Raw genomic sequence first — 19,671 nt, 5'->3', positions numbered from 1 at the left:
ACCCAGTATGTTAATTAAAATATATATAAATAACTTTAATCATTACTTCTAGCATTTAATAAGAAATAAATTATTGCTTGCAAGTGTATAATATTATATATGACATTTATTATGTATTTTATACATACAATTACAGGTATGAAATATCTTTATATACACGTATAATACATTGATACAATAAGATTCCTCCATATATAGATGCCATAGTACCGCTTCGCGAATTGCACTCGTAAAATTATATTTGTATGAATACTCTTCAGTTATATAAAAATAAAAACTATCATTCATTAAAGTGTGTATATAATCATTTTGTGCCATGTACAATTGGGCTATTCTAAATAAATTTTTATCAATCAAAAAGAAAAAACTATATCTCTTACATTAAAAACCATCTTTATCTAGACTAGGAAGAAATTATCTAATGTTTTACTGTCAGTTACGAATAGTAGTCTTTTCAAGAAAACAAATGAATTGATACTTTTAGGCAATGTCGTGTACTATGCAACTTGTTGTTATTGTTATCGTCTAAGGCTTTTTACATTAATTTATTTCGTACTATGATTGTGAGACTTTGAAACTGTGAATTCTTAAAAAAACTATTTTTTAATTAATCTGTTTCTCTTCCTTTTTCTCACAATAAGTTATCCTTATAACTTATATATATACTAGAAAATCAAATTCTTTAATATACTCTGAAACTTTTTATGAATGAACCAGCTAATAAGAAATTTGTATTATTGGAAGGCAATGATTAAAGTTATTAAATAATACTGCATATCAGAATTGCATCATCTCGTTTGAATATATAGATTACCTTTTGCATCATTTATATGCATTATTTATAAATATTTTTTTACGTATAATTCTATATATATTTTTTATATGTATACTTCTATATATTTGCTTTAAAAAATTGATGCACATTCTGAATTGGTATTACGTCAAATAAATTACAAAAAAATATTTTGCCAATTACTTCTGTTTAAGATAATATGGTTAGAATATTTCATATATAGTTACAAATTACAATTAAATTGTTTTACTAAAAAATGCCATCAATATGAATACAAAGATACTATAATATAACATCAATCAAAAATTAATTTTAACTTTAGAGAACTCACTTCTGTTTATAAATTTTTAAAAGTATAAAATCTTCAATTCCATATTCAATATTTTAATTTCCCTCTTATAATATTTCAGAAAATAATACTTGAGAAATATATAACAGTTGTATGTACAATAATAATGTTTAACATAAAGCAAAAGTGAAAAATAAAATAATGAGTTTATACGTAAATAACTTTTGACAGCCGAGATTTGTTATTATACATGTTGGATTTCTCGTAATTTTGATATATCTGTATGGTGTTATATCTGCGAAAAACAATTGACATTTCCAAATAAATCTAGATAGGGTCATTTTATTATTATCGCTCCTCTTTAGAAATACTCATGCGTTGTGCTAATTAAACATTAAATGTTAGATATTCGAAAATTCATGTATCTATACATGAATAATTTTAAAGCAATCGAATCGGTTTCAGATTTTTATCCTGAGTATTTACTATTAGCGCTATTATACATTTGCAACGGTTGATAAGATAGGCCAACATATTAAATATATGCCATGTCATTAAGAAATTCTCAAAAACTAATGATACAATTATATTATTGTTAATATTATAATAAACTACATTAAAAAAATAATGTATTATATATTTTTTAATATAATAGATTGGAATACAACTAGAAGTGTATCTACTTTATAAAAAAAATGTAATCTACTAAAACCAACCAATGCAGTATGTATTTCAGTCGCAAAGAATATTTATAGGAAAAATTTAGAAAATAAAAATGATAAAAATCTTGACACGACTTATTGTAATAAATGAATATGTACTGTTTATAGCTATCATATTGCACGTATTGCCATTCATGCAATTGCGTTTTTTTTAAGTTAAAAATTCGTATTCTCCAATAGTAATAATATATAAATTCTTTTTATGCAATTCTCGATTTTCTCCTTCGTCAATTTATCTAAGCCAGCCATGCATAAAAATAGATATTATAATAATATTTTTATCTCTTATATATTAATCACCGTGTGTCATCCATTTAAAGTGGGTGTGTCTGATAAGGAATGAACACGATTGAATCTACGATTTTTCAATGTTGTCATAGCTTCCATGAGATCAGTTCGTTTACTGAAGAAGTCAACTATTGCTTGACCGGTTAAAGCAGATGCCAAAAACTGCTCGACGGTAATCGACCAATCGGGATCGGCGGAGGACGTTATACTCGATGGATTTCCATTACGATCGGGTGACTGAGAAGGACATATCAAGTTTATAAATTTACTCCTATAATAAAGAATATCGATTGTCAGTACAAATAAAAATATATACCCTTTCGACAACTGAAGAAGCTTGTTGAGCTGCAGAAGCAGCTAAAAGTAAACTATCTTCAGATTCTTCTTTCTCTATATAGAATTTCTTGCCAACATCTCCTAACTGGAGTAAAAGTGTACCTACGATTTAGGTATTATTTTATTTAATTATAATTAAAGATTACTACAATATAAAATTTTTGAATACAGTAATATAAGTGTTACCTATAGAAGCGATGCAATGATATGTTTCCTGTTCTTCAGGTTGAGCAGGAAACATGTCGTAAAGAGTTTTCCATAATGCTATAAAATGTCCTTGAGACATTTTTGGCACAGTTTTAAGATCCAATGGACTATCTTTTGATGCTATCATCGAACGTAAACTACCCATACTCTGAACTTCCCATGATTGATCACCTGGTTGGCTATTCAAGCTTGTAGATCGTGATAAAGTGTCTACAGTTGGCTCTTCGGCTATGCTAATTGGCATTTCCAAGGAAGCTATGCTTTGTTCCATGTTATCAAAAAAATCCGTAGCTTCTGCCGCCACTTCGGCTCCATCTAACCAATTTATATCGTGATGTAACATAAAAAGACATATATAAATATGACTTTCATATATATAGCTGAATATCTACCTGCTGAATGTGTTGGAGATTCAAAGTCGGCAGGTGTAAGAAGTGGCGGTAAATGCAACGTATATAATAACTTTAATCTTTGCGTCAAATCAGCTGTTGCTGTCATCCCTATGGCCTGCACCAATTCCCGGAAGTTTAACAAACCGTCACGATTACGATCCATTAACTAAAACATTTTTTAATTAAAATAATTAATATTGTTTTCGTTTATAATAAATTCTTGCAAAATATAATGATTTTTTAAAATTTAGTTTCACTATGCACAATTTTATAATGTATGTTAATCAAACTATGATTAATTTATTTATACTGAACTTACACGAAATAGTCGCGCAGAAAGAGATTCAGCTTGAGTGCATTTTCCCCATGGAGACAGACCACCAAATAATATTCTAAATAAGTCAAAATCTATTTTATATGCTTCGTATGGCGGTTGGGTAGGATCATAGCGATCAGGTTCGGATTTTCGTTGGCTCATTAGCTCTTCTCTCACTAAACTTAACAATTCCTACATACATAGCACATATAATTAAAATATTTATAATTTCTACGATTTGTTTATATGGAACTATTCTAAATTACCTGCAACTCTTCCATTTTCATATATTTATCAATAATAACGCTTCTAATTACATTTTTTTCAATTCCATCTTCGAGGCTTTGAACTACCCTCAATCTATGCTTCAAGCGCAATCTTTCTATGCCACCAATTGTTAAAGATCCATATCTTGAATACGCTTCATAAATTAACGTTTGAACAGATATACTCTACAATAGCAAATATATTTCAGCTAGGTTAATAGTCGAAGATTAAATAAAATGATCAGAAGATATGTGTATTCTTACCTTATTGAGTAATGTACTATCAACTGGTTTAGGAAATATTGGACCTTCATCATTATAAACGCCACCAAGGTAATCTGTCAACAGTTGCATGGCTTCTCCGTCATCGCGACAATTAAGTAACTTGTCTTGATTCCATTCCAATACAGTCAATGCTATCTGATAAAGCAGAATAGATTTATTTATTATAAATATCTCGTATCTATTATATGTAACAAGTAATTTGATTAAATTAAAAAATTTTAATGAATTTAAATAAAATAAAATAAGAAAAATTGTCAAAATTAAAAGAAAATTTATGTTAAATTAAATTTATTTATATAATTTAATTTATACAATAAGAACCTTTCATACAATAATCTTTAAAATTTATCAAGAATTATTTTTGTTGAAAGACCTCATTAATTGAAAAAACAATTGAAAATAAAGCTACTATATTTAGTTTGTTACCTGAAAAATAACTTTTGCCCCATCATAGAAGAAACAGTCCATAATATTTACAGCGCTACTAGTTGGCATAACACTCAAGAATATAGTTAAAAACCAAGATAATGAAATAACTTTAATTAAGCCAAGCTCCTGTAACTTGGCATGTAACACTGGCAAATGCTCGGCTGCCAGTTCCTCTAAAAGACCTTGGTCAACGAGAGCACCGACCACTCTGCGATCATAATAATCAGGTAGTAATGATTCACAAACATTACATAACTGCCAGAATGCTGATTCCTCAGAGCAATAAATTAATAGAACTGATGCTACTATATTCATTGCCTGACAATAACCTATAAGAACATAGAATATTTATGAATAATTTCATTTATATTAACGTGCTACTAAAAATAACAGCACGATTTAATTATTTATTTTTAGATATTAATTATATATTTTAACACACTTAAACCGTCGGTTTTTAACCGATAAATAGATATTCAATAAAATTATATAACAAAAATTGTATTTATTATAATTAAAAAATTCGATTAGTAGGAATTTCAAATAGCTATGTTACAAACAGAAAAATATTAGACTTGCCTATCTGAGGATTTCGCCATGCATAGGCAGATAATACCCTTCGTAACGCACTGATTCCAGTATCTGATTGGAAAGCTGGATGTTCTGGTAACGATCTATGCAAATCCCTTTCGATTTCCTCGTTTGCTTGACATGATTTACCAAGAGATTGTTCGACTAATGATTTATACAAATCTGGATTCATTGCCTTCTCATTTAAAGCACCTATAAAACAATATTATTTTATGTATTAAATCTCAATATTATTTATGAGATATGTATCATTTATATATATTACCAGAAAAGGTGAGCCAAACTTCTCCTCTGAGAGATTGAGGTATTCCTTGAATAACGAGTTTCGTAGTTTCCGTAGTTCTGTACATAGTAATTCCTCTTCCATATTCCGCAAAATGAAGTTCCCATTGCTTCTCTTTAGCTTCTTGTTTCAACGCGGCTTCGGGAGTCAATGGGGCTTTGAAAAGTATCATCAGTGGCGGTTGTGGTTTCCATTGTTCTGTAGGCTTTATTTCCTCGCAATTGTTGCTCGTATTCGGCAAATATAAATTCTCTCTCGTTCTATAACAAGATTACAATTTTATGTTATTGCATATATTTTACATTTTTATTTTATATCTACTAGAAAATGTAACGCAACATAACATACATATAATTAAGTTTAGATTTTGACAAGAGCTCAGAGATTTTTTGCACCACGAAATCTCTATCGTGTATTTGGGCGAATAGAAATGATGAACGCGCCGTTGTGACTAATATTGACTTATCTGCTCCTGTGCTGGACTGATTTTCCGCCGATTCAACGAGCGTTACTTCTCTTAGAGGTATAACTAAACTGACTTGTCTTCTTACCTAAATAGATTACAAGTAATAAATAAATTTGACACGTTTAAGGAATTCATTAGTTTTAATATAATATGCTTACCCTACTTTCAAAACAAAGATAATTTTGAGATAAGTATATCTTTCCCCAAACGTATCTTTTGTTGTATGGAGTCCATAAAGTAGCATCAATGCTACCATCTAATTTCTCGGTTCCTGGCAATCTAAATTGAAGCCTGTATGTTTCTGAATGTGCCCGTGCATCCAAATCTCTCTTCAAGAAAGATGGCTTTTTAGGCACATTTTTGCTAAATTAAAAATTAATTTAATATTTATTTCTGCATAACTTTCTAAAAAATAATATAATTATATATCAATATACCTTAATTTATTCAATAAGTCTCTATCCTCATTAAATCCACTTTTTTCATCGATAAGTCTACAAAAAAGCGAAAAAAATCATTTTGTGATAAATTAATACATAAAATGTTCTTTAAATATTCTTTAAATTCTTCTATATGCTATATTTTAGTAAACTATAGTACCTTTTCATAGCGATATTGGTCAGTTGTTCCATTAACGAATATGTTTCTGATTTATGTATAAACATAGAAAAATAATGCTGTAACACAAATGAAAAAATTAAATGTTAAGAATTGATTGAAATATATGGAATGTATCATATGTGTCGATAATAATAATACATAGAAACGTGTACACATTAACATATACCTCTTTATTGTCACGTGTTACAACACGTATACTATCTGGAACTATAAGGGAACTAGTTTTGTTCAATTCCGTAATGTCTGTCCATCTTATGGTCAATTTCGTTTCTCTCGCTAATATATAGGCATAAAAGCACATGTGATTTACAGATAAATAGAGCCATCCTTGTCTAGGTAATCGTGATTTCCAGTAACTAAAAAAAAAAACATAGCCACCTTATGATTACTTTCTTAAATGTATTTAATATTATATTTTTATGTAATCTTTATATTTAAATTTTAAAAACCTGCACGAATAATAATTGACCAATTTGTCCTCTTTGGGTATATTGAACAATTGGTGAAATTTAAAAGACACAGTTTTAAAAGACTCTGGGTCTTCTTCTGTAATATCAACGTTCAATTAAAGCATTTGTAAATGTTTTTACAATGTAAATAATGATTAATGATTCTACCATCTGCAAACTGAGAATCCGGGATGCTATTTGCTATTATAGATTGAATTTTGCAGCAAACAAATTCCGTTATCTCCTCCTCCGTATCGAACGACGTAAGCGTAGCCATTAAATTCGAGTGGAGCCATTCCCAATCCTGCACAATCTCCTCATGAGTCAAGGAACATGCCACTTCTGTAAGTTTCAAATGTAAAAGGACATATTACAGATTCAAATTCTACTTCAGAGATTTAATTAATATAAAACCTAATAAGCCTTGTAATTTTTTTCAGATTGTAGTTGCATAAAATTGTAAGTGAAAGCATTGAATGACACTCTTATGTTCCCTTGGCATTTGCCGTACAGCTGACAATTATTTATGCTAATATACACTGTTATCAGCTACTATCACTACTATTAAAGCAATACTCACACATATATTCATTGTCCTTGGCTTTACATCTTTTTAAATGCATAATATGAGCAAGAAAATTAATATGTAATAATTATAATAAGCATAATTGTATAATTTAATTAAATGTATATGTCTGTAGATAAAAATGATCTCCAATTCGTTTTTTTCTCCTTTTTTTTCTTTCTTTCTTTAAAAAAAAATATATATATATATATTATATTCTATATATATATATATATATATATATATATATATATATATATATATCTTATACTAGAATTTTACATTTCAATTATAATCCAATACCCCAATAAACTTCCGACGATGGCGTCTGATGAAGAATTCTAAAGGGTGGTGGTTTGGTGTCGAAAACGCTGTCCAATGTGCCCACCAATATGGAGGTAAGACCTTTCGTTTTTCCATGTCCTTTACGACGTTGTAGTACAAAATATACAGTCGCCTGTTCAGTAATCCTATATTATAAAACGACACAACAAAATTATACATATTATAAATGTCTATCTAGAAAGAAAATATTTTTCAAAAATAATTTTAGAATAATTAAAATAGTTCTTCAATAAATATATAATAACCATAAACATTTAAAATAACATCAAAAATTCAGTACAATAAATAGACTCAAATATGATAAATTCAACTAAAAAAAATTGAAGAAAATATATTTGTTTAATTTAAATATAAATAAAAATTTTGAAAAATTAAAGAAATATGAATTATTTTATCGTTAAGATTTTTCACAAATTGCCATTATCAATAATCTCTTTCTCCTTTAACATTTATTGTTATTACTAGTCGTTATTGTGTATATTGAAAGCATGTCAAATTAGCGTCAAACTATCCTCGTTTATCGTGTCACTGATGTCGACATCACGATCGCCGCTTATCGAACCCGACCAGACATTCGCGTCGTATTTTTGTACACATTTTACCAGGCGTTTTCGCGCTCGTTATCTATTGTACGTGGCTTAACGCGTTAACAACGGTAATTTTGTCGCGTTATGACGTTGGTAGCCGATAAACGCTATTCCGCAGTTGAAATGATGTCGCGAATATCAAGAAATTGTTGTCGAAATCGCGGTGTGATAAAGACCATGATGGAATCACCGTCACGATAAAGTCACCTCCCGCGGTCGAGAGAACGGCACCTCCCCGTCAGCTGTCTCCGACATGTAAACATTCCGCGCGATCGACTGCGACTTGACGAATGACGAGTCGTCTCCGAGACCGGTTGCGACCGCTGGAGTTGGAGTTCAGATCGCGGCGTAGCATCTCGGAGCCGTTGTCAATCGGTGACAACAAGAGGCCTTGTTCTTTTCGGCTGAACTTCTTCGCTTGAAGAAAAAAGGAGGAAAATTGACCCGTGCAAGAGACAGCATTCGAAAACATTACCTCCGAGTATTATTTTATCCTATCATTTAACAACGAGGATAAAATGATATACTAGTATTTTTTCGCCCAAGGAGTTCAGCTAAAAGGAACACAAACATCGTTAGGCGCGATTTTACCAGAACGCATTGGCGAGCAGCACTTCTTGCGGCTTCACCCACATCTCGATCGCCGTCCACACCGCGCGAGGTACATATGGCACTGACACAGAACGACGACGATGACAACGACGACGAGAACGAGGACGTCACACACGCACAAGCAATCCTCTTCGAGGAACTGCCGCGGTTGCCGCGAAAATGCCGACGGTGGAGCGAAGGGGGGGGAGAGGAAAAATTAAAGCAATATACTCGCGACAGATAAACACCGTCCGTGACGGCGAAACGATCAGCTGCGACTCTTCGTGAGGGACGCACGCTCGCCACGCCACGCGGAACGAATGTCATTAAAGTGGAGAGATATCGTTACTGGTGATCGATATTGCAATTTCTACACTCTGACTGTATACTCGACATATCTCGACGACGATCAACGACGATCCGAGTCCATCTGAATTTTTAAGGCGAAAGACTGGACTTAAGAGAAATTTTGACTATTAACACGACAGGGGTACGAATAATTTGGAAAGATTAGAGGATAATCCACTGTTTTTACGTAAAAACGCAAGTGAAAACTTTTATTATCTATTATTTCTATATATTATCACAATTATATATTTTTTAGAAAGTAATAACCGCATATCATATTTTAATTTGCTAGTAGTTAGTCCATAGTGTCTGTATGATTCTGAATATTTCTGACAGATTTAATTTAATCCTAGCAATTTTGATTGACTATTAACACAACAGAGATGTGAATAATTTGATAAGGTTAGAAAGTAATAGTAAACCATTGTTTTTTTTTATATATGAAAACATTTATATTTGTTATTTCATACTTGTATATTTTTAGGAGGTACCGACTGCATATTACATAGTTCTAAATTGCTAGTAGTTAGTCTATGTTGGACATTTCTAATAGATTTAATTCAATTCTAGTGGAAATTTCTAATTGTTAAAAAGATCAAGTGCTGAATAGAGAAACAAAAGATATAAAGTAATGTTTTTGAGGCTTCTATGAATACTTTATATACAAAAGCTATGTATTTCGCAAATTATCTCCATGTCTGGATCTATTATAATACCAATGTTTCATCAACATTGAAGTTTATATCATTAGAGCAAGGAAACAATATTATATTGTGACTGTTTTTCTTCTTCAGATTGAGATTTTGAATTGCAGTACTCAGAAATATAGTCCGTAGCCAGTATAACACATGATTAATGATATCAATAAGATTAGGAGCAATATAAAATTTGATAAGACATTTAAAAAATCCACAATACAAAGGTAACGGAAAATTTGTAGAAAATTTATAATCTTGTTTACAATTTATGAATTTACATTATCCTGGCTTGATTGACCTAATCCTCTAAAGAATTACCTTTGTATACACTTTTAAGAATAGAAGGAGAAGAGAATGAAGACTGGAGTTGACATTCATTGAATCTAGACACAGAATTAACTCGCAAAATGCATAGCTACTGTATAAAAGATAAATCTAATACTGAAAGCATATTAATGTTGAATTATTTTGATAGAATGGAATGTTTGGAAAGAGTTAATCATCCAGGATCATGGGTGAAGGAAAAATATCAGGAGGTTCAGCAATTATTAGAACATGAGGCAAAGAGTGATCCAAATAAGCTTTACGAGAAAAAGTCTAAAGCTGTGGAGATTCTAATGGAGATACTAGAAGCGCTTACGCATTGCAAAGAAACTCTCTGCACTGTAGCAGCTGCGATAACTTATTTGAACATAGGTATATTACGAGCTGACATGGAAGATACAGGATTTGCTACAGAATGTTATAAAAAATGTATTGACTTATTGGAAGATAGTAAATTGACATCTGAAGGCATTTTACCAGCTATAAGCGGTAATAATCAATTGGGTCTAATTTATGCGCAACGAGGTTCATATGAGGAAGCTAAAGACTTTCTAAAGCAAGCGGAAGACTTATATATTAAGTTTACAGAAGATATTAAACTTGATCCTGTCCATATGGTATCCATTATGGGTATTGAGGAGATAGAAGGAAATCTATGTGCAAAAAGTATTCTCGAAAAGCTTCACACATTGACTCTGTATTATTTAGCACAGGTGTGTCGCGAGTTAGATGACAAGTGTAATTTTGCTCTGTATTGTCATAGAACATTGAGCAAGCAATTAAGTCAAAATAAAATAACGCAAGATCTGGATTATGTCGATTGGGCTTTAAATGCTGCAGCAATATCTCAATATTTCATAGAACAAGACAAATTTCCACAAGCGAGGCATCATCTAGCTGCAGCATCCTGTATATTGGAGAAATATTCTGAAATCTTGAAGGCAAAAGGCACTAGGGAAACCAGTGAGATCATTGCTGCGCAATACGAAAATTACGATCATGGATCAGCAAATATCGCTAGATGTTGGGCGAAGTACGGTATTGCTCTCTTGGGAGCATCTAAAGAAAGATTAATGAAACAGGCCGAGGAAGAGGATCAGGAGGATTCAAAGCCTGCGAAAGTTGCTGATAAAGTCTATAAATATTCTCAGATTGAAATCATGGAGGATCCAAGATTTGTAGATCTAGAACCAGAATTAGAATCGATTACCAATGAAGTTACAGATATGTATTTATTGGATTTTAATGATGCTAGACCGGTATTCTTGAACGTTCGAAAATGGTTGGATAAGGCGAAGGAATATTATACTTTCGAGAATCATGCGTCAGATTATGCCTGGATTATCCAAGATCTTTCTCAAGCATACAAATACTTGGCGTTCTTCGAAGACAACGAAGACAGACAGGCGAGAATGCACAAACGGCGGATAGACATTCTGGAGGAAGTAATTGAGGGATTATGTTCGCGGTTTTACCGAATCGTCTGTAGGGAAATTTGGATCGAGCTCGCGGAAACGTATTCGGAGATCTTGGACTTGAAGATTGATCGTTTGCAAGCATCCAACGAAAGGCCGACGGCGCATGTAATAGCGAAGATCGAGCGCCTGGCGAGAAATAGCATAAAGCACTATCAGTCGTACTTGAATTCTTTAGAGATGAGCAAATCTGAAAACGGAGTCGAGTCCTTCTCGGACGACTTGCTGTATCCAGCGTTGTATACTTACTTCCATGTGGGAAGATTGTATAATAAGATTATAACTTCCGACGTACAACAAAAAATAGAAAACATGCAGAATAGCGTTGATGCTTACAGTTTTGTCGTTAATTATTACGATAAGCATCCTGAAAAACAGAAGAAGTTAGAAAAATACGAATTTATAAAATTGTCTAAAGAATTTATCACATTGCTGCCGCTTACAATAGATAGATTAAAACAGCAGATAAATCAATAATATTATTTCTCTCTCTTTTTCATTTCCGTGACAATGTTGAATGATATTTTCTTCTGAATGGTATTTTTCTCTCTGTGCAGCAGACGATGGTTTTTGTACGAGGGAATACAGAAATCTACATCTGCAAAGCATATATTTATGTATCGCGTTTAAAATAAATGCTTTCTTATGTATTTGCGGTCAGCTCATTCCTTATATTTGTACACTTATATTTGTATATATACACACACATATATATATATATATAATCATATATTATACATTATATATTGCCATGCATTAAAAATATATTTAAGAATGAAAAAATAGTTATTGTGTACTAATCTTTTTCCTCTTTATTAAAAAATAAATAAATAAATAGTTCTATACATATTAATAAAATAATGTTAAATAAGGCTTATTGACTGAAATAATCGGAATTTGATCGAAGTTACTTCGATTTATTAATTAAAAGTACTATAAATAATATAATAGTAAAACATTGTAGAAATAATAGACTTTTTAATGACGTTGTCTATAGCGCATTGAAAAAATTGGTACGTTTAAAAAATACGTTTATAATGGACATTAGGCCATTATAGAATTAAGTTCACTATAGATTTATGGAACATGTAATAATTTATACATGTTAATCATATGTAAATCTTGTAAACAGTCATTGAAGACAACTGTTGAAAAAAAATCGAAACATTTGAAACATTGTTTATATGTAGTTTAATAAAGCATTTTAATTAAAGCATACATTAACTTGCTCAAAAAGCCCTTATTGTATATTAATTGAAAAATATATTATATAAACTACATATATATATATATATATATATATATATATATAATACTGAAAATATATTAACATTACGTTATTTTGATAGAATGGAAAGAATCAATTTATCAAAAAAAATAGAACTATACCGTGAGATTCAAAAAATTATTGTTGTTTTGCTTACTAACGATAATCCGCTTTGGACTTTCTGTTCAAGTTGTTTGTTATTTATATTATATTGATTGTAAAAAGGAATGTAATTATAAAATAATTTCTGATATGTCATACGCAGATACAATAATTATAATATTAATACTATAATAACTATAATATTATATATTAATTATATATATTATTATATATTAATATTATAATGTTACTACAGATCATCTATTTTATCTTAATAATTTTTTTTTAGTTTTAAATATTACAATATAGAAAATTTACAAATTTATTTTTATATATTTTTATATATTTTTTAATATTATTTGTACGTGAAACATATAAATGCAGCATCTCATGCGTGCAAATAAAACAAAAATTGGACAAAAATTGTTTTGTTGCATCGCTACCAGTCGCCGTTTCGGCTGATAAGATTGATAAGGTCGCTGTACGAAAGTAGATGTCAGCACGCGCAGCGAATATTCCTTGCAATCCGCGCTGCGGATCGTCCGGAGCGGTGAGTCCAGGAACAAGAAGAGCTTCGAGTCTCGTATCAGGAATACGGATTAGAGTCCTCGTCGGTGTTGTTCCTCGTTCATTCATTGTAAGTGAAAATGGCGGCCTTGGCGGGTATTCGGCTGTTGATGAGGAACACCGGTTGCTTCAGGAACTCGTTCAGCCGATTGCGATGCACGAGTAGTGCACTCGTTCAGATGCGATGTGAGCAGAGGTTGTTGCATCGTGCCGCGTGGACGACGCTTGTCGTACCGCAGGTAATATTAATGGACAGTGTGATATGCGTGATCGACTCTTCGCCGAGCAATTGTTCGCAGCAACGGATTTCACGGAACTCTTATGTAACTGAAGCGACTTGAAATACTTGCCGAGATGCCCAGAGACTCGTCGGTCAATCAGTTCAATTCATCTTAGCTCAATACATTTATTTTGGTTGCGCTTTCTTATACTCTTGGTATTTACAATTCCTTTACCCATCAGTTGCATCATATGATAGATTTTGTATATAGTTTTGTTGGAGATATAAACAAACAACCCATATTTAATCTGGATTAACACTATATTTGATCTGGACTAGACAACCCATACTTGATCTGTGCAAAAACAAAAAGAGCTGATTGAGAAAGTATAGAAAAAGGAAAAGCATGAACTGGACCATTTGTGCTAATATAGATCAACTTGAATCTCGATTTAATCTTTATTTTCTAATTCTTAGAACTAGATAAAAATATTGAGTAAGTTAAACTGAAATTAAAATTAATGTATATCGATAGAAATGAACATTTGGCCTCTGTTTTCAATGATAGTAATAATATTGTTATGAAGCTATATAACAACAACATAACGACATCAAAATTTAGAGCCTAACAATAAGTTTAATCTTTTATTCCTTTGTATGCAGATTTGTATGCAGCATTTTTAAATATTTTATCCTAAAACATGTCAATTTATTTTTGTTAATATATGTATTTAAGATTTTTATAATTGAATTTAAATTACCATTATTTAATGAAGTACTATAAAATCATAGAATTAGAATATATTTTTTGCAAAGTATATCCAAGTACAATCGACATTTCTTCATGAAATCATTTCGTAAAAACTGAACATTAAAATGTATACAAAAAAATCATTTGATGAATACAGGTAAAATGCAATCGTGGATACTGTCAAGATGTTACTAAAGAGAAACCGAAATCGATTAAGGATATCGAAGAGCGCGTATTGAAGACTGTAGCCGTTTATAACGACGCCCTTGTAGAAAAGGTTATAAAATATATTTTACAACTTTCTTCTTTCTGGGAAAAATTTTGCAGGGCTTAAGGGACACACGCATCAAGCAGGTGCGCCATTACAGTCATAAGGATCCGCTAACCCTTGATATTATCAGTCAGCGGGTGCTCTTGGTTCTGAAACTTTATGACAAAATTGAACCCACAAAGGTATCTTAGAAATCAATTTTCTTGAAATATTTGCCATGACATTTCTGTAGACGATTCTGTATTTCTTAACGAAAAAATGTAAAAATGCATACAAAATTTCATCATTAGTTTATCATAATTGTTTGAAAAATACTTAAAAATAAAAATCATGTATATATCTTTTTAAACACATAGTTTTTCCATATTAATTAGAAGAGTTAATACTTTCTTATACATGATATAATCAATTTTCTGTTGCTAATTTCTTTGCTGAAATGTCTTGAGAAATATTTCTTAAAACAAAGAATAGTTGGTTAAAACCTCGCTTGATCGTGGCGTCTGCGTACATACTGACATATAGAAACAAATCTCTTTATTAACTCTTATTTACTTTATTTATATAATAATTTGCATTATTATATACTACTGTTAAATATATGTACTGTTAAATATATACTGTAAAAATATATATGGCAGAAGAATATTTACTATTTATATAATATCTAATTAAAAAATTTAAATGTATAAAATACTCTCCCTAATGTATTTCATTCAATTAATTTTATCAGAGAGACATGTCAGTTGTGCAGGAAGCCCAGGCGTGTGATTGAATCCTAATCTAACGATACATTGAATCTTCAGCTGTCCTTGGATTCACATTTTATGGACGACTTGGGTCTGGATTCTCTGGATCATGTGGAGATCATAATGGCGATGGAGGACGAGTTTGGCTTCGAGATTCCAGACATGGACGCTGAGAGGTTACTGAAACCTAAGGATATAGTGTGTTACGTAGCGGACAAGGAGGATATATATGAATAACATGCCTTGAATTATTTATGTCTACGCGATTTAGTCAACATCCGCCGTTGTTTCGATTGGAAATAACGTATCACAGCGTTTTACCCTGCCGCTCTGTTTTTTTCTGTATATAGACACTTATCATTATATGAATAAAAAATAAGCGAATTGTTACATCGAATTTCTCTTATGTGCGTACGTATCCTAAAAAATAGTAAGAAGCGTACAGAGAGCTGTTTATAAATTCCACAATTTAGTACTGTATTGAAATATGTTCTTTTATTTTATAATATTACTGTATATTTCATATTCGTAAAATTCGTATTATTAAAATTACTAACTACAATCATGATAATAATTAAATTCGTCAAGAACGCAATACAACGTTGTGTTCCCGATTTTTTTATATAAAAATTTTTTATATAAAAAATTGAATTATCGCTGATTCAATCGAACAGTTCGAATCAATTATTTTGAATTTGATTCTGATCATTTTACAAGTGTAATAGAATAGGATATTTGTATTTAAGTAAATTTGAAATTTGAATATGCCATCTCATGTGGTGCCACTGCGCGCATGTAAATTTATTTTTTTTGTGATTTTCTTGGAAGTATCTTCAATTTATGGAAGTTATTAAGGTATTTGCAGGCATGTAAATTCATCGTCGACAAATACCGATTATGCAATTCGTTTTGCAACTGCGAGTGTTGATTTTCCATATTCTGTTTTTAGTATTTTATTTGTCGATTTCTTTCCGACATGTTGATTAGCTGCAGGATAGAGAATTTTGAAATGTGAGAGTGCAGGCACTGCAGGCTCGGCAGATCCGCGCATGTACTGTGGTATGAGAGATATATCGTATTTGTGTGAGTGAATTGTGCCCAGCTGTTGCCAGCAATGCCAGCTGTGTGCGCGGAGTAGTTTGTCAAATTACGTCTCTCAAGTCAATCTTTTGGGAAAACCGCATTTCTCTCCAGTTCTGTAATTCGAGGGGGCGATAACGCTAAGTTCTACAATGACGTCGAAATTGAGGAACAGAGATTGCGTGAATAAAATCAGACATGGCTCGCCTAAGCTGCAGGAGGTGCTGCGAGAGGTTGAGAAGTCTATGTTTACCTCGTACTACTTTTAAGCTTTCTGGATGATAATAATATAAGCGACTCTGCATTCTTTTATGAATATTCTTGCATAAATATGCGCACAATTTTTTTCGTGCCTGTTCTTTTGTTCAATTAAAGTTCAAGTTCAAAGTCTGATATCTTCAATTTAAATATCAGATATTCTATAATGTTACCTGTATCTTTTGTTGGAAAACATTTATTATCATATTTTGGGTGTTTTCCATTTAGTGACACAAGTCATTGATACAAATGTCCAATCTTTATTCATTGAATGCCAAAAAGGACAGAATAATGTTTATGTCAACAGTTTCTTTTTGGTGTCAACTTGTGTCACTAAATGTAAGGCCCATTTATACATAAAGTGCTGTCTTTTTTTATTTTCGAAAATATTGCTTGTTTTTAGAAATGTCGCCAGAGAATGCGAGACAAGCGGGATCAATTATTTAACAAACGTAGATTCGGCTTGGAACTTAACTCAAGACACATGCAGGACACATTGACAGAAATAATACGTCAAGAATTCAAGAATTTAGCAACATTAGATGACAACGACAAAAGTATTACATTTAAAGAGATTGAGGAGCCATTATCTCAGGAAGAGGCAGTTGAATTAGAAAACGAAATTGTTTGTGAACAAGGTATAATCAGCATTAAAATTTCAGTTATATTATTAGAAACTTGTAATTTATAATTATCATTATTAATTTATTTGTGATATAATATGAATTTGATGGAAAATTATATTGTTATGCAGAACAATGGATAATCCAAGAATATGAGAAGATTTTGCAGGACGAGATCGAATATTTCGCAATGTACGCTGATAATGAAAATAGAGAGGTATTCTGTCCCATATGTCAGAAAGCTATACTAGGAGAAGAGAATAATTGTGTGAATTGTCCAGTCTGTAAACTGAAATTGACAGGTCGTACCATGCAAGAAGTGAGACATTTGATTAACGAGAGTATAAATATCCACGCATTCAATTGCGTCAAGGTACCGCTATTCACAATAATACCTGATAACAGTAATCTTAATTTGTATTTGATATGTCATGACTGTTCCACCTTGGCATTGATTTGCTGATTATTCAGCTGGTGAGCTTTTAATTTTTTTAAATAAAAACGTGCTGAATAATTAATATATTTTTGCGTAGGTATTAAATGCTATCAATATCAATGTGTGTCCAAAGATTATAAAATAACAATTGTAAACAATGCGTATTATAATTTACATGCAAAACAAAGCTTTAATGCTAATTAAAATTTTTGTGACATTAGGTTTTTTAAGAAAGTATTTATAAATTTAATTTGTTTCAATTTATAAAATACAATAAAAATTAAATGTCAAATTACATTAAATAACAATATTCATTATGAGGACTTTCCAATAGTTTTGTTACTTTCAATAAAAATTATTTCGGGAAAGCATTTTCCGAATATTACAAAAATTGTATTATATATTTGTATTTAATTTTATGTGACTAAATTTAATATGAATAATATCATTCAATATAATTATTTATAATATTTAGAAGCAATGATTACGAGAAGGAAAAAGTAGAAAAAAATGAATTAGTTTGGATTTCATGTTGTTATAACATCTGAATAATAACATGTCAATCTTTTTTTTATGCTTATGATACATATTGTACAAAAAAACATCCCTTCGATGAGTTCACTTATATTATTTATCACTTAATGCATTGTACATACATGATGTAAGTTGAACGAGGGCATCTATATATTGTATAAAAAAATAACATTCTTCATGCTCTAAAACAAAACAACAAATTAACAGAGTATACATAATGTGAAAATATATAATGTCAATTTAAAAAAGAATTTATTTTCATAGAATTAATCATTTTGTTCTCTCTTAACATCGGGCTATATACAACATTTTACATTAACAAAAATACTACAATATGCAGAAGCCCTTTGTAGTTTAAGCTATATTCGGTATTTAAACCTTTTGCAAATGATTTGTACATTATCACATAAATTTCCATATTAAAGATCTCATTTTATATAATGGTGTGAACATATGTCTTATGAGCAACCCCCTTTTTATCGTCTCCACGCAATTATAAGCTAAATAAAGTATATACACCTCTTACTGGCGTACTTGTACAAGTATAAATTAATAGCAGTATATTTATATCATGAATTGATAAAGAAAATTATTTGTATCTTCAAGTCACATTTTCCCAAAACTTATCTTTTCAACAAACACAATTGTTATGGACTCTTAAAGTTAAAAAAAGAATAATCAGTGTTAGCTTGTAATGGTATTAACTTTTTACTTGATGTAAAAAAAGAATTAACAAAAGTTAGGCAAACGAGTGTTCCACAATTCTGTTACAGTTTCAACGGTTTTGGCTTGTACTTCGAACTTTTGCAGCAATTTTTTTTTATTAGCAAAAAAGTGTGCGCCTTAATTGAAATCTTACAGTGTTAGATAGTACACTTATTTAATTTGATCATCAAACACAGTAAATAGAAAAGGATTAATGCGATACAAAAATACTAGTACGCGAGTGTTTTGGGTGCCTACAAAAGATAAGTGAAATAAAAGAATGTAACAAATTAACTGTAATATTCTAATACAAATTCTTAGAGATCTACCCATTTTAGCAATTTTAATTTCTTAACGTTTTATTCTAATTCAATTCGTTATGACTGATTCCTGATCTATCTTTGTAAATTTAATATATCTCATATTCTTGACTTCAGGCTTTTGT

At 30.8% G+C, this 19,671-nt stretch overlaps 4 protein-coding genes across 21 annotated transcripts; 3 read left to right on the top strand and 1 right to left on the bottom strand.

Moving 5' to 3' along the window:
* Positions 1-88: 88 nt before the first annotated feature.
* Tbc1d8-9 (TBC1 domain family member 8/9) lies at positions 89-9,059 on the bottom strand. 6 transcript variants are annotated; one of them, XM_087408940.1, is made up of 20 exons: positions 8,822-9,059; positions 8,438-8,647; positions 7,602-7,768; positions 6,902-7,075; positions 6,734-6,830; positions 6,451-6,640; positions 6,264-6,340; positions 6,101-6,157; positions 5,822-6,026; positions 5,546-5,748; positions 5,180-5,457; positions 4,903-5,106; positions 4,321-4,652; positions 3,874-4,029; positions 3,610-3,795; positions 3,347-3,535; positions 3,028-3,193; positions 2,615-2,950; positions 2,409-2,530; positions 89-2,329 (listed from the first exon to the last, which is right to left on the bottom strand). In XM_087408940.1, exons 2-20 carry the CDS (start codon positions 8,491-8,493, stop codon positions 2,111-2,113), a joined length of 3,414 nt encoding a protein of 1,137 aa, XP_087265066.1. In that variant the 5' UTR covers positions 8,494-8,647; positions 8,822-9,059; the 3' UTR covers positions 89-2,110. The 6 variants fall into 6 exon arrangements, with proteins under 6 accessions (XP_087265066.1, XP_087265070.1, XP_087265065.1 ...); XM_087408944.1 differs by adding an exon at positions 7,314-7,342 and having other exon boundaries at positions 8,421-9,058; XM_087408939.1 differs by having other exon boundaries at positions 8,438-9,059.
* A 14-nt stretch (positions 9,060-9,073) lies between these two features.
* Positions 9,074-12,451, top strand: LOC105150162 (KIF-binding protein). Of its 12 annotated transcripts, none has more exons than XM_087408952.1 (4): positions 9,074-9,311; positions 9,523-9,571; positions 9,654-9,797; positions 10,343-12,451. In XM_087408952.1, the coding sequence occupies exon 4, from the start codon at positions 10,344-10,346 to the stop codon at positions 12,141-12,143; it is 1,800 nt and encodes a 599-aa protein (XP_087265078.1). In that variant the 5' UTR covers positions 9,074-9,311; positions 9,523-9,571; positions 9,654-9,797; position 10,343; the 3' UTR covers positions 12,144-12,451. The 12 variants fall into 12 exon arrangements, 10 of the variants coding, with proteins under 10 accessions (XP_087265078.1, XP_087265080.1, XP_087265076.1 ...); XM_087408954.1 differs by having other exon boundaries at positions 9,523-9,572; positions 9,738-9,797; XM_087408950.1 differs by having other exon boundaries at positions 9,426-9,571.
* A 1,062-nt stretch (positions 12,452-13,513) lies between these two features.
* ND-ACP (NADH dehydrogenase (ubiquinone) acyl carrier protein) lies at positions 13,514-15,980 on the top strand. Of its 2 annotated transcripts, none has more exons than XM_011063053.2 (3): positions 13,514-13,841; positions 14,901-15,026; positions 15,648-15,980. In XM_011063053.2, exons 1-3 carry the CDS (start codon positions 13,683-13,685, stop codon positions 15,825-15,827), a joined length of 465 nt encoding a protein of 154 aa, XP_011061355.1. In that variant the 5' UTR covers positions 13,514-13,682; the 3' UTR covers positions 15,828-15,980. The 2 variants fall into 2 exon arrangements, with proteins under 2 accessions (XP_011061355.1, XP_011061356.1); XM_011063054.2 differs by lacking the exon at positions 14,901-15,026 and adding an exon at positions 14,731-14,850 and having other exon boundaries at positions 13,516-13,841.
* Positions 15,981-16,625: 645 nt separating this feature from the next.
* Positions 16,626-18,962, top strand: LOC105150155 (RPA-interacting protein alpha). Its single transcript, XM_011063052.2, has 3 exons — positions 16,626-16,903; positions 17,332-17,566; positions 17,683-18,962. The coding sequence occupies exons 1-3, from the start codon at positions 16,823-16,825 to the stop codon at positions 18,012-18,014; spliced, it is 648 nt and encodes a 215-aa protein (XP_011061354.1). The 5' UTR covers positions 16,626-16,822; the 3' UTR covers positions 18,015-18,962.
* Positions 18,963-19,671: the final 709 nt, after the last annotated feature.

This window comes from Acromyrmex echinatior, chromosome 8 (genome assembly GCF_024713525.1).
Source record: "Acromyrmex echinatior isolate Ae372 chromosome 8, ASM2471352v2, whole genome shotgun sequence".
In the NCBI taxonomy this organism is placed as follows: domain Eukaryota; kingdom Metazoa; phylum Arthropoda; class Insecta; order Hymenoptera; family Formicidae; genus Acromyrmex; species Acromyrmex echinatior.
This window is presented reverse-complemented; position numbering and strand designations above follow the sequence as displayed.